Source organism: Rattus norvegicus, chromosome 20, assembly GCF_021556685.1.
Source record: "Rattus norvegicus strain SHRSP/BbbUtx chromosome 20, alternate assembly SHRSP_T2T, whole genome shotgun sequence".
Classification (NCBI taxonomy): Eukaryota; Metazoa; Chordata; class Mammalia; order Rodentia; family Muridae; genus Rattus; species Rattus norvegicus.
Genome location: NC_141553.1, coordinates 26,241,295 through 26,256,129, shown reverse-complemented (window position 1 = coordinate 26,256,129; position 14,835 = coordinate 26,241,295). Strand labels below are relative to the sequence as shown.

Sequence of the window (14,835 nt, the reverse complement as noted above, 5' to 3'; positions counted from 1 at the left end):
AAAAAAAAAAAGGGAGAGAAAAGAAAGGAGAAGGAAGATGGGGGAGTTGGAGAGAGATCTCTGCAGGAGTCAGGCCACAGAGGCACACGGGACTTGCCTTCTCACAGCTTGTTTCTCTTCACAAGCAAATTATTATTAATATGTAAGATAGAAGGAAAGTGTTTTAGGATCATGTGTGCATGAAGGCGTTGAGACTAACAAACCGGGGTGTTTAGGAGGGTTTACTCCAGAAAGAGCGACCTGGAGGAGAGACACATAGGAGATAGTGACATTTCGTTTTTGTTTTTTTTTTTTTTGTCCCGGAGCTGGGGACCGAACCCAAGGCCTTGCGCTTGCTAGGCAAGCGCTCTACCACTGAGCTAAATCCCCAACCCAGAGATAGTGACATTTCAAGACCATCGATCTCAGACCCTCTGTAAATATGTGCTTCTGGGCCATTGAGGGTAAGCTGGTGAATATGAGATCTATTAAACATGAAATATTTCATGTTTTAGAGTCATCAGGGAATGGAGGGGCAGTGAGGTGGCTTAGCTGCTGAAGCCTGCTGACCAGAATTCAATCCCTGGAACCCACATGGTAAATTCCCGCAAGTTGTCCTCTGACTCCCACTGGTGTTACAGCACTCATGGGCACATGCACACATGTGTGCATCACATACACACTCACTCACACAAATATAAAAAAACATGTTGAAAAGAAAGCCAACACTCGCCATTTTGAACAGGAAGTTTCTTCATATCCTACATCTTTTTGGGGTGTTGTGGGTCAAACCCAGGGTTTCACAAATGTTAAGTATGTCCTATAACACTGAGCCACACCCCCAGATCTTTGGTTAGTTTTCTTTTGAAACAGAATCTTGCTATGTAGCCCAGGCTAGCCAGGGACTGTCAGTCTTCCTTCTTCAGCTGCCTGAGTGCTGGGAACACAGATGAGTGCTGCTGTGTCTGACTGATTTTTCCAAATTTTTGGAATTTAAGGCTCCCACTTTCATTGACATTTCTAATACGTTATATGTAGATGAGCAATTTACTAAGCAAAAGTCGCTTCCTGCCTCTGTGTCTCCTGTGCAATGATACATACTAAGCAGCCCTTTGTCCAGCTGTGGAAAGCTGTGGTCTAGAATGGCATGAATAACTCAGTACTTTTGGTGGCCTCCTCCCTCATCCTCAACTCTGCTTTAGAAGTGAAAGGATAAATGCAATTGAAATGTAAACAAGCAATTAAATGTTAAAGAATGCACCTCAGCCCTTCTATCTGTAGCATTTTAAAAAATTAACATCATTTTCTATATGAATGGCTAACTGAAAGAGTAAGAAAACAAGCAAAACCGTCTGCACGGGAGGGTGAGCCTTCCTTTTAACTCGAAGCTTGTGCAGCAGAAGCTGAGCAGAGCTTACCTGGTATGAGAATTGACTGGGGCACTGGCCTTTCTGATCAGACCGATTATGGTAGTGTATTTTACTGAAATGCCACACAGCACCCCACAACTGTACGATTATTATGTGACAAATTTAAAAGAGAGAGAGAAAAGAAACACTCAGGGCTGGAGGGCTGGCTCAGCAGTGAAGAGGGCTGGCTGCTCTTCCTGAAACTTGACCCCCAGCACTCATGCAGTGGCTCACATCCAGTTCCTGGAACGGTACATCCAGTTCCAGGGGAGTCAACACCTGCTTCTGGCCTCTGTGGGCACTGCACATACATAGTGGGCATTTGTGCATGCAGGCGAAATATGTATACACCTAAAATAAATACAATCCTTTTTTAAGCTAGTAGTAAATGTGGTGGACATGTGAGTTCACAAAGGGTATGTGTGTGTGTGTGTGTGTGTGTGTGTGTGTATGTTATTAACATATATATGTTAATATAAGCACATAAATACAATTAAGGGAGATTAAAAAGGTCAAAAAAGGAGGCAAGGAATATTAAAAAAGATATAGTGACAAGGATTGGACTTTTAGAGGGTGTCACTCATTTCAGAAAAAAATATTTTTATTAATTGTAAGTCTTATATGACGGACATCACTGTTCATCACTGCTTATTCTGCACTTCTTGAGGACTACCTTGAACCCCTAATCCTCCTGCTTCGACTTCCCATGTGCTAAGATCACAGGTGTGTGCTTTTGTACCTGCCTAAAACATTTTTGGGGGGATTTTGATTTGTTTTTTTCATGATTACAGTGTGTATAGCTAAAGACTACACTTCCCAGACTCCTTTGCAGCTGCCATACTGAAGAAATAAAGTTTCATAGTTTCATAGATATGAGAAACAAAGTTATAAAAACAAGGTTTTGAGAAATACATCTGGTGGTCAGGATGCCTATGACAAACTTGTGACCTTTCTGAGAGATACATCTGAGGTCATGATGCTCAGTGATATGATAACGTTTTGGTGACCAAGATTCTGACTAAGCTAATTATGACTAAAAAAAAAAAAAAAAAAAAAAAAAAAAAAAAAAAAAAAACCTGTCCTCGGAAAGACCTCCCTGTGATAAATTCCAAGAACAACCTCGAGGTGTCATCCTGACCCTGCCCGACCACCCAGTTCACCCCCCACCCCCAACTTAGCCCTTTCCCAGTGATTCACCAAGGCCAGGTGCAGGGCTGGATGAGGAAAGTGACCAACTGAGCCAAGAACAGCCCCTTGAGCAGGCCAGCCAATACCTGACCAGATCCTTTGTCCTGTGCACCACCAATAAGAATCAGCCAGCTAACCCTGTTGCTGAAATCTGCCCTCTGTAACAAATAAAGGTTGTGCGCTTTTTGGGTTCAGGGTTGCTTCTCCCTGCATGGATGAGCAACCCCATGTACGTGGATTAAAAACCTTACACCCTCATGCTATTGCAGCGGCCACTTTGTCAATCTGCGCTCTGTGGGTTACACTCCTGAGGTAAGGCCACTATGGGGTTTTACAACAATACCAACTGACTCAATTCTGGTCAAACAGATGAAGTCTGAAGAATTTGGCTGAGATCTCTAAGAAGGTAATGGCTAGACTGTCAGACATCCTTCCCATGAGAGGTTGCAGGGAACAAATGCTAGGGAAGGCAGAGTAGACAGAAAGAGACTCATTCTTAAAATAAATGAACTCGGGCTGGAGAGATGGCTCGGCGGTTAAGAGCACTGACGGCTCTTCCAGAGTCCTGGGTTCAATTCCCAGCAACCACATGGTGGCTCACAACCATCTGTAAAGAAATCCGATGCCCTCTTCTGGTGTATCTGAAGACAGCTACAGCATACTTACATATAATAAATGAATAAAAAAAAAATAAATGAACTCTTGTGTATTTAACCTGTTACTTCAGGTTTTTGGTAACACAAGGCTCCACATCTTAAATAGCCTACCCTGACACAGACCCTGGACGAGAAAACACCCTACAGAAAAGGCAGACCCTAAGGGAGTTGTTTGGTTTCGCCAATCCCCCAAGTCCCTTCTCTGAGAATCACACCCCTAACCAAAAAAACAAGAGACAGAGTTGAAAACTGGAATTCCAGGGTTGGGGATTTAGCTCAGTGGTAGAGCGCTTGCCTAGCAAGCGCAAGGCCCTGGGTTCGGTCCCCAGCTCCGAAAAAAAGAAAAAAAGAAAAGAAAAGAAAAAAAGAAAACTGGAATTCCATGTGAGACCTCTACATGGGTGCCAGGCACATGCTACTCCTCTTAAAAGAAAAAAATACATGTTTGTTTGTTTAAAAAAACATGGATGACATCAACCTCTGGCATCCACATGCACACACAAGTTCATGTGCACCTGTACACACACACACACACACACACACACACACACACACACAAAGAGGAAAACTGGAACATCATCCTGTCTCCACTTCGTTGCTGATTTCACCTGCTCCTGGCTGGTCTCTGGTGTACCACTGACATCTCTAAAGAAAGACAAGGGTTGAAGCCTAATCTGTTCACCTTTTCCATCCCGCTGCCTATGCTGCTTCCCAAGCCATGCCCTAGGAATGTGTCTTTGTGAACTGGTCCTCCATCTCCACTTGTGGCTGCCTCCTGAATAAACTCTTTCTCTTCTGGAAACGTATCTCCTCAGTGAGCCTCACACTGTGCAGTGAGCAAATGAGCCTGGCTTGATGACTGAACTAAATAATGGGAACCGCACCCGGTGAGCCTCTCACCAGCCCCACCGATGGGCACAGTGCAGGACCTGATACTGTATGCTTGCTTGCCAACCATCCTAGTTAGGGTTTCTATTGCTGCAACAGAAAAATGCCATACCAAAAAGCAAGTTTGGGAAAGGGTTAATCTGGCTCATGCTTCCTTACCACTGATTACCAAAGGAAGTCAGGGCAAGAACTCACACGGCAGGAACCTGGAGGCAGGAGCTGATGCAGAGGCCATGGAGGGATGTTACTTACTGGCTTGCTTCCCCTGGCTTGCTCAGCTTGCTCTCTTATAGAACCCAGGACCACCAGCCCAGGGATGCCACCACCCACAATGGGCTGGGCCCTCCCCCATTGATCACTAATTGATAAAATGCCCTATAGCTGGATCTCATGGAGGCATTTTTGCAACTGAGGCTCCTTCCTCTCTGATGACTCTAGCTGTGTCAAAATGACACATACCAACAGTATACAGACATTAAGGGTTTATATAATTATAAATAGAATTCTATCATTATCTGCAATGTACAATATCGCTAGCTGTAACAGATGTGGATGTAACACAACATGCTAAGGTCATGCTCTGTACTTGCTTGGCTGCAGGAATACTGAACACGGGGCCTGGCTCTGAGCAAGGAGTCGAGATCCTGGGCTGAGTCGGAAGACCAATGTTTCTTACATCCCATTGTACACATGGAAATCGGGCTGTTTTACACTGTGTACTCACGCATGCGCAAGGAACTATCTAAATAAACTGAAAGGTTTCTCTAATGACATAGGTGCTGTGTCCGCTGGGGTGTGTGTGGATAGAATGTAAATACTGAGAGTGACAGTAGAGTGTGTTCATGGTGGTGCAGAGATGACCACTCCTTGATGTACATTTTCTTACTTGGAATTAGGTTTAACTTTGTCTTGTTCGGTTTGGTTTGGTCTGAGGCAAGGTGTCATGTAGCCCAGGCTGGCCTTAAAGTCCATGTGAAGCTGGAGTTGACCTGGAATTTCAGATCCTCTTGCCTCCACCTGGTAAGTGTTGGGATCATAGGTGCACCTTATCTCCCCTACTGCAGGGCTGTGATCAACCCCTGGACCTCATACATCCTGGGCAAGCACAGCTGAGCTACACTCCCAGCCTGACGACTCTACTAATAAAAAAAAAATTTTTTTTGGTTCTTTTTTTTGGAGCTGGGGACCGAACCCAGGGCCTTGCGCTTGCTAGGCAAGCGCTCTACCACTGAGCTAAATCCCCAACCCCCAAAATTTTTAATTTACTTCTTTTAAAAACAGATTTTAGTGTGTGTGTGTGTGTGTGTGTGTGTGTGTGTGTGTGTGTGTGTGTGTGTGACGAGTACGCTGTAGCTATCTTCAGACAGATCAGAAGAAGGCATCCGATACCATTACAGATGGTCATGAGCCACCATGTGGTTGCTGGGAATTGAACTCAGGACTTGTGGAAGAGCAGCCAGTGCTTTTAACCGCTGAGCCATCTCTCCAGCCCTAAATTTACTTTTTAACGTGTGCATGCATGAGTGTGTGTGGTGTGCATGTGGTCAGGTGATGCTTGTGAGAGTTGCTTTTCTCCTACCATGTGGATCCCAGGGATTGAACCTGTTTTTCAGGCTTGTGTGGCCCCTTTACCCAACGGAGTCATCCTACTAGCCCCATTTCTGTAATAGTCAAGGTCAGACTCACAGGACGCTCAGAGCCCCTCGAAGCTACACATTCTGTTCTTACTTACAGTTTTGGTTTGGCCAGGACTGGAGGGGGCTCCTTGACAGGTGAGGAAGGCTCTGAGATTCTGGCTTCCTGCCCATTGAACCTCTCAGGGAAGGAATCCGGCCTAGTCTGGCTGGTGTTGGCCATGCCACACCCAGAGGATGCCTCAGTATCTTTGTCGTCTTCAGGCAGATTGAAGTGCACCCGTAGCCCAATCCTGGAGCTAGACCGAGGCTCATTATGGTTCACCAGGACCCCCTCAAGTTTGGGTTTGGGGGGCTGCTCCTCCGGAGGAGGCTGGGGGTTGGGTGGGGAGGGCTGTTGCTCAGTTGCAGCTGGGTTGGTGGTTGAGTTGTCTGAGTGAAGAGTCTCATTATCACTGATGTCTTCATTTCCTGAAAGGACAAGTAGAGAACCCGGGCTGCAAGCCACCAACGGGACTAGCATGGGACTGTCACCTCCAGTGGGGAGTAGAGGGAAGGGGCAGCAGGCATGCAAGGGGAAAATATCAGACCAGGTAGATGTACGCATGGAAAGATGCTTGTTAAAAACAGGCCAAATCTGGAGCGTTGAAGAATGGTGAGGATGTTGGGGCGGGGTGAGGTGCAATGGGGGAGTGGGGGAGGGTCTATATTTGAACATCCAGACACACAGCTGTGCATGTAGCAATGTGGAATGCAGGCTTAGTTTATTCAAGGATGTGGGCATGATTCGCTGAACACTTACTTCTGAAATCTAACCATTCTGTGTGTGTGTGTGTGTGTGTGTGTGTGTGTGTGTGTGTGTGTACATGTATGTGTGTGTACTTCTGTGTGTGTACATGTGGAGGCCAAAGCACAACTTTAGGTATTCATGGCCAGTGAATTCCAGAGAACCATCTTGTGGGGGTTTGAATATGCTTGGTCCACAGGAAGTGGCACTATTAGGAGGTGTGGCCTTGTTGGAGTAGGTGTGGCCTCATTGGAAGAGGTGTGGCTTTGTTGGGGGAAGTGTGCCACTGTGGGAGTGGGCTTTGAGGTCCTATGCTCAAGCTCCTTCCAGTGTGGAAGGTGCCTGCAGAAACCAGTCTCTTCCTGGCTGCCTAAGGATCAAGATGTAGAACTCTTGGCTCCTCCAGCACCATGTCTGCCTGCACGCTGCAGTGCTTCCCACCATGATGATAATAGACTGAACCTCTAAAACTGTAAGCCAGCCCTAATGAAATATTTGCATTTATGAGAGTTGCCTTGGTCATGGTGTCTCTTCATAGCAATGGAAACCCTAGCTGAGACACAGGGATAAGCACAAGCTTATACCCATAGGCTACCATGCCTGCCTTTTGTATGCAAGCTCAGGAACTTAAGTTTGTGAAGCAAGCACTTCACTACTGGACTATCTCCCAACTCCTTGGAGTTGTCTGAAGAATTTGAGGAATTTAAGGTCAAGGAGATGCTTTTCGGGATGCATGAAGTGGCAACAGGATCACCGAGGAGATTGTGGCGGTCAGTGTAATAAGAACTCGAAAACTGTATTTTGGAGATATGGTCTCCTGTATCAGAGGCTGACCTTAAGCTCACTCTGTGACCATGACTTAGAACTCCTTATCCCCTGGCCTTCAGGTTCCCAGCACTGGGATTACGGGTGTGTGTACATAGGCCTGGTCTATGCAGTGCTGGAGAAGGAACCCAAGACTTCATGCATGCTAGGCAAGTGCTTTACCAACAATTATGATTTGTACTACAATACCACTTTCTTTTCTGTTTTTTAAGATTAATTTATTATCTATAAGTACACTGTAGCTGTCTTCAGACACACCAGAAGAGGGCATAAGATCCCATTACAAATGGTTGTGATCCACCATGTGGTTGCTGGGATTTGAACTCAGGACCTCTGGAAGAGCAGTCAGTGCTCTTAACCATTGAACTATCTCTCCAGTCCAACCATTATTATTATTATTATTATTATTATTATTATTATTATTATTATTATTATTTTGTGCATGTGTATATACACTCATGCAGGCAGGCCAAGGGATGAGAGTGGAGGTCAGAGGTCAACTTGCTGGAACCAGTGTTATTCTTTTACCGTGTGGATCTCGGAGACTAAATTCAGTCAGTCAGGCTTGGTATAAGGTACTTTTCCCTGCTAAGCCATCTTCTCGGCAGTCCCCAAGAACATTTTTCTTAATAATTAATTTTTCAAAGACATTTTATCTTTATTTTATGTGTGCTTTGCCTGTCTGTATGTATGCACATCATATGTAGGCACTGCCCTTGAAGACCAGAAGAGGGTGTTAGATTCCCCTGGAAGTGGAGTTACAGATGGTTGTTAAGTGTGAAATGTTGAACTTGGGTCCTCTGGAAGAATGGCCAGTGCTCTTAACCCTGGAGTCATTTCTCTAGCCCCTAATTTAATTCTTTATGGCTCACAAGCAAATCGAGAAGGAAAGATGACTCTGAAATTCACATTCGCAGCCCAACTGCACTCACCTCTCACAGCCAGCTGTGCGATGCTAGACACCGTGCCGTACTTGTTGCTTGCCGTGCACGTGAAGCATCCTGAGTCTTCTGCAAACACCTCAGCGATGACTAATGTGCAGATCTCCTCTGTGTGCCAGCAAGGCAGAAAAGGTCAATGGCTTACTCACAGAGACAGAATCCTGAGACTTTACTGATTGCAAACGACATGTCCACAAAGGTTGATATAGGGAGCCGACTTAATTAGTTCTTCTAAAACGACAGCACCAAATAACTATTTTGGTCAAATTGACCGATTAGGAGGCTGAAGGAGTCCAAAGATATAAAACCAACAGCCCTGTGCCAATAGGCTGAGAATTGACAAGAGTGTTTTGAGTTGCTGTGCTACATATCACACTATGGGAGCCCCTTAAGGATCGAGCTACATCCCAAAAGGTGCAACTTAGGCCTGCCTGCCTCAAACTCCTCACTCTCCTGTCATAGTCTCTCTAGCCTTTGCCAGCTAGGGTGGACCAAGATCAGTGGTTACCCATGATGCACGTTCTGTTTCTATGTCATGCATCCAGATGACAAAAATAAACTAACAATAAACTTTGTCAAAAGACACAAGAACAAACCAAGGGTCAAAGGAAGAAAAAGGAAGGGTGTGTGTGAAACAGAAAAAGTAATGTAATAGGTTTCTAAACCCCAATCCCTCATTATCTTTGAGGGGAAATTCCACTGTGAGATCATTTTAAATAGAGGCCATGGTTTAAAATTGGGCAGAAGGACTGGGGCTATATCTCAGCGTGAACATTCATGCCTAATATGTGAGAGGGTCTGGGTTTGATCACCAGAAGCACGAAAAATCGGACAGATATTAACTGTCAATGAATGCTGTTTAAATAGTAGCAGTTAGCTGATAGAGAACAGAGACTCCAGGTGAGAAGGGGATGGAGTGCATCTCCCTTTGTAATTCCAGTTGTTCCTATGGACTAACCTGATACACAAAATGAAGTCTTGTGACAGTACAGGCAATTCTAAGACATGACGAGAGCCTAAAATTAATACAGTTAGATATTCTTTGACAACTAAAGGAGATCGGGGTCATTAAAACAAAATTGTTAAAATAGATGTACTGGGGGAAGCTTGGCATCCCAGTACTTTGTGATGACTAAATTAAGTCAACTAGATCGCACCAGCATAGCGTTCTCAACCTGTGGGTCGGGGTCGAATATCAGATGTCCTGCATAGGAGATAGTTACATTATTATTTATAACAATAGCACACTTGCAGTTATGAAATAGCTAGGAAAGTAATTTTATGGTTGGAGGGTCACTACAACATGAGGAACTGTATTAAGGGGTTGCGGCTTTAAGAAGGTCGAGAACCACTGTTCTAGAATTTTCCAGGAGGCTATGACAGACAATATTGGTTACTTCTTATAGAAAGAACTGTCTTCATTACGTGCCCGGTGGTCTAGTGTATGTAGGTGTACAGTATGACCATTTGAGCTTACTTCTGGGATGCCTTTGTTGTGAGAAGAGAGCTGCAGTAAAACTGTGAACAATCTCTTCATGGGGGCTACAGCCTGAAGGCTCTGGTTTGTAAAGCACTCACACTGTCTACAGGCAGATGTTTCCTGGCTCCCATTTCTATTTCAGTACTCTCCAAAATTAGAAAAACAACTCTATAAATTCCTGAATCTCATCCATAAATTATTTCTTTATTTATTTTGACGGGTACCGTAGTATCAGTCAAATCCATGGAAAATCCATTTTCCCAGCCTCTCATCCAATAAGTTTGAGACACAAAGACTGCGGGGCTTGGACTTGACTTGGCATCAAAGAAATTTGAAGCCTGGTTTTGAGGAGGGTATGAAATGGGTGAGAGTTAGGGTAGAAGGAAAAATACCCCAAGAAAAGGTAAAACAAACCTAACTGGATTCATATCTGATGATCAATTGATATACTCCCTCTTCCCCGCTTCTACAATTACAGCGAGAGTTCATTTGGATCTTTCTAGAAATGTTTATTTTCACTTTGTCTTGATACTAGAGTAATTGGGACATTCCCATGTATGTGTGTCTCAAACCACTCATCACATATGAATAAGTTCAAGGAGATGATCTTTACCTGGTTCTGCCATGGATCGGGGTTCTGAAGGAAGAAAAGAACAAACGGTTGTGAGCACTTGTTGGCTGGGAAGCTATTATTTCCATCAGAAGCTTTCAGTAGAACCCCAGTGTCTTGCTTACTTGGGGCAAAGTGATAAGGACAATCTGTCAAGGTTATATAATGACCCAGCTACCAATGACCTCAAGAAGTCTGCAGAGGGGGGTTGGAAAGCAGCTACGTGGTGCTTTGTCTTACAGCACACCTGGGTTGACACAGTGGAAAATAAGCTTCAGGGCCCCAGGCAAGGAAGAGTGCCAGAGAGAGATGAGATTCAGAAGGACTGGTCTCTATCTATTACCTATCCCTACCTATCATCTATCATATACCATCTATCTATCATCTATAATTTACCACCATTCATCCATCCATCCATTCATCCATCCACCCACCCATCTATCCATCCAATCATCCATGTATGTGTGTATATATACATATATATCATCTATCTATCTATCTATCATCTATCTATCTATCTATCTATCTATTTATCTATCTATCTATCCATCTATCTATGTATCTATCATATGTTGCGTGCACTCCACAGCACTCATGTGGAGGTCAGTCTGCAAGACTCGGCTCTTTCTTTCCATCATGTGGATCCTAGAATGAAAGTTGGGTCTTAAGGCTCGAAGGCAAGAGCCTCTGCCTGCTGAGTCATCTCATGGGCCCATGACTCACTTTCCCCAGAAGAAAGCTTGTGATGTTTGAGAAATATTTCTCAGCTTTAGGCTCCCAAGTGCCAATAAAATGTAGCTTCTTCCTCCTATAAGTTTGTAAACTTAAGAGCCTTGGGCCATGCAAAGGCAGCAAGTTCATTATCCTAGAATTGTTTGGTTTCCCTCAAAGTGCCTACCACAAAATAGAGGAGTTCCACACACATTTATCCAATTGCAGGCATTCCATAATTGACTGTACATATACCATCCATCTTCTACACGATACACAGAACTACCAACGTGTCTTTCCTTTCTCAGTTAGATGGTATTTAGGGTTGCTGCTGTTGCTGCCACCATGCATGTGGAGGCCAGAGGAAAGATCTTCAGGAGTCAATGCTCTCTTTGCTCTCTTTGGATCTAGGGATATAGGCAGGTGCCCTTGCCCACCGAGCCATCTAGCTGGCCCATGACTTATACTCGTTTTAAAGGTAACAAATCTTAGATGTAGCTTAGTGGTAGAGCTCTTGTCTGCCATGCACAGGGTCCTGGGTTCAATCCCTAGCACTGCAAGAAACAAACGAAAGTATAATGGCTGGCAAAATGGCTCGACGGGTAAAGGTACTTGTCGCCAAGGCGGATCACCTGATTTGAATCAGCAGGAACCACACAGTGAAAGTGGAGAACCCACAAGCTGTCCTCCAACCGCAACAGGTGTGCTGTATACATGTAGCCACACATACAGACACAATAAATACCTGTAACTAAAATTTAAAATAATACGTAAAACTAAGAACAACATAGCAATATGAAAAGATGTCTATAAATTCTGGTGTAAAAAATCAATTATGTTTGGGCGTGGTGGAACATGCTTTTAGTATCAACACTTGAAAGGAAAAGGCAGGGGAATCTCCTTGAATTCAAGGCAATCCTGGTCTACATAAATTCCAGGTCAGCAAGAGCTATACAGTAAGACCCTGTCTCAAAATGTGAAATCAATTAAAACAACAACAAAAAAAAAAGACAGATTTTTTTAATTAAAGTATGTATGGAGAAATCTTGGAAAATGTATACCAATATATTAATACAATTTATCTTAGGAGACATTCTTTCTTTAAAAAAGGTTTATTTATTTCATGTATGTGCGTATACTGTTGCTGTCTTCAGACACACCAGAAGAGGGCATTGGAATTATAGATGGTTGTGAGCCACCATGTGGTTGCTGGGAATTGAACTCAGGACCTCTGGAAGAGCAGTCAATGCTTTTTTTTTTTTTTTCCGGAGCTGAGGACCGAACCCAGGGCCTTGTGCTGCAGTCAATGCTCTTAACCACTGAGCCATCTCTCCAGCCCTGGAGACATTCTTTAGTTTTGTTTTTGAGAAAGGGTTTCTCTGTGTAGCCCTGGCTGGCCTTGAACTCTGAGATCCACCTGCCTCTGCCTCCAGACTGCTGGGGGTCAAAGGCCACCATGCCCAGCCTTAGAAGACATTCTGATAAGTGATTTTATATTAGTTTAAGACATCTGAACAGAACTTTTACCCATGAGTGTTTTTGTCTGTATTTATGTCTGTGTACACCATGCTTCCAGTACCCACAGAGGCCAGAAGAGAGCAGCAGACCTGGAACTGGAGCTATAGACAGCTGAGAGTCTCCAAATGGGAGCTGAGAATTAAGACCATGTCCTCTGGAGGAGCAGTCAGTGCTCTTAACTGTTGAGCCATCTCTCCAACCCCTTTGTGTTAGCTTTTTAAAAGACATATATTTAATATATATTAATATATAATGTAAATATATGTGTATAAACATTTTTAAAAACCTATATGGAACCCTTATTTTAAAAAGCAAAACTATCAGAAAAGTGTCAACTTACTCTTTTGTAAGATCCTGAAGTCTGGGGAGTCTTCGATTAAGGTTCCTTCTCTGTACCACTCGACTTTCGGAGACGGGGCCCCTTTCACTCTGCACTCAAAGACAACCAGCTGCCCCTCAGAGGCTGACAAGTTCTGCAGCATCTGGGATGACAGAAGTACTGTTATGACCAATGCATTTGGGGACCATATCCTACTCCTAGGGAGGCTCGCCCTTGGATTTTTTTCCCCCACATCATCTATGTCTCTGGCAGCTTTACTCTAAAGATAGCACCATCCAACCTTCCAAGGTTCTTTCCTCATTATTCCCCCTTTACAGATTTATTTATTTATTTATTTAATGTATGTGAGTGAGTACACTGTAGCTGTCTTCAGACACACCAGAAGAGGGCATCGGATCCCATTACAGATGGTTGTGAATCACCATGTGGTTGCTGGGAATTGAACTCAGGACCTCTGGAAGAACAGCCAGGGCTCTTAACCGCTGAGCCATCGGTGCAGCCCCCTCATTGTTCTACTTTACCTGCACTTCAGTGCTGATCAAGTTTATTAAATATTAGGTAAGACACTTTGAGTGAAGGAGGGTTTTTTCCTAACTTCTGTTATTATTTGTTAGTTTTTTATTTCTTTTGTCATCCACTCCTATAATTTGTCATTTTTTTTTACAGTTCTTGTCTACAAAAACAAACATTCTATTTGTGCATTGCTCTGACACATTTATAACCCTTGTCTAGTGATGTGGGCTACGACATCTACAACAGCTACGGAGTGATGCCTTACACAAAAATCACAAACCTACTTAGAAGTATTACAAAGTGGGGTGGTTTTGGTTAGTGGAACAGTTTTCAATCGTGAGTTTTGTAGATGACAAGGTCTTGTCCCATCGTCCCAAGGTTGAAAACTCTGACCTCAGTGCACATAGCTGTTGACTTTTAATTCGGAGGTGTCTGTGAATTGGCATCATGACAGCCAGGGGGCACTGTAGTTCAATGTCAGTACTTTGTTCTTTCCGTAGTCCCAAATTTATTTCCTGAAATCATTCATGACCCAAATAACAGAGTGGGTTCCGAATTAATAAAAGTGCTATTGGATTGAAAAATCTAGTCATTCTGCACGTCCGCTAGACAGCAGGCAACATCCATGCATCTGATGCATGCTATGCTCTTCCCTGACCTCCGAGAAAATCCCCCCCCCCCCCCCGAGCTGGGGACCGAACCCAGGGCCTTGTGCTTGCTAGGCAAGCGCTCTACCACTGAGTTAAATCCCCAACCCCTGGAATTAATTCTCAATGGAATGTTCATTACTTCTGAGGTAAACAAATCAAATCAACAGTCCCCAGTTGAAAACAGTAGTGGCCGAATGGATTGTGTAATTGATATATGGCAGGTTTATTAAATGGATCTATACAGAAAGAAGCCAATCTACAGGTTCTAATGTGGCTTGTGGCTCAATTTGTTTGCTAAGTTGGTTCTCAGCAGAGGGTCTGCGAAGCTGTTTTGCAGAAGGAACCTCTTGAGAGGCTGTGTCACAGCTGACAGAAGCCCTGTCTGGTGGTTGTAATTTTTCATTTGACAATGAAAGTGGAGACCTGTGTTCTATTTGAAAGGTCAGCCAAGATACCCACAGTGCTACTGTGTACAGAGTAGGCCTGCTAATGTCTAGGGTAGGAGGTAGAAGTTCATGCTAGCAGGGGTCAATACCCAAAAGAGAAGGGTCCAAGGGTGATCTTACAAGCCTCTCAGGAATAGTTGCTGAAAGTCAAAGCCGGTATTGTTGCAAACCGTAGGTTTATTTTTCTTTTTCTTAAAAGTTTATCCACATAATTTTTTTATTTTTAATTATGTGTATATGTGTATGCTTATGTACTTGTA

General features: G+C 43.8%; 1 protein-coding gene across 1 annotated transcript in view; it reads right to left on the bottom strand.

The window, feature by feature from the left end:
- Positions 1 to 14,835, bottom strand: part of Mypn (myopalladin) — an 85,636-nt gene that overhangs the window by 22,292 nt on the left and 48,509 nt on the right. Inside the window, 4 exon segments of the mRNA NM_001368817.1 lie at positions 5,853 to 6,225; positions 8,299 to 8,415; positions 10,401 to 10,424; positions 12,967 to 13,108. Coding sequence (NP_001355746.1) covers positions 5,853 to 6,225; positions 8,299 to 8,415; positions 10,401 to 10,424; positions 12,967 to 13,108 — 656 coding nt within the window.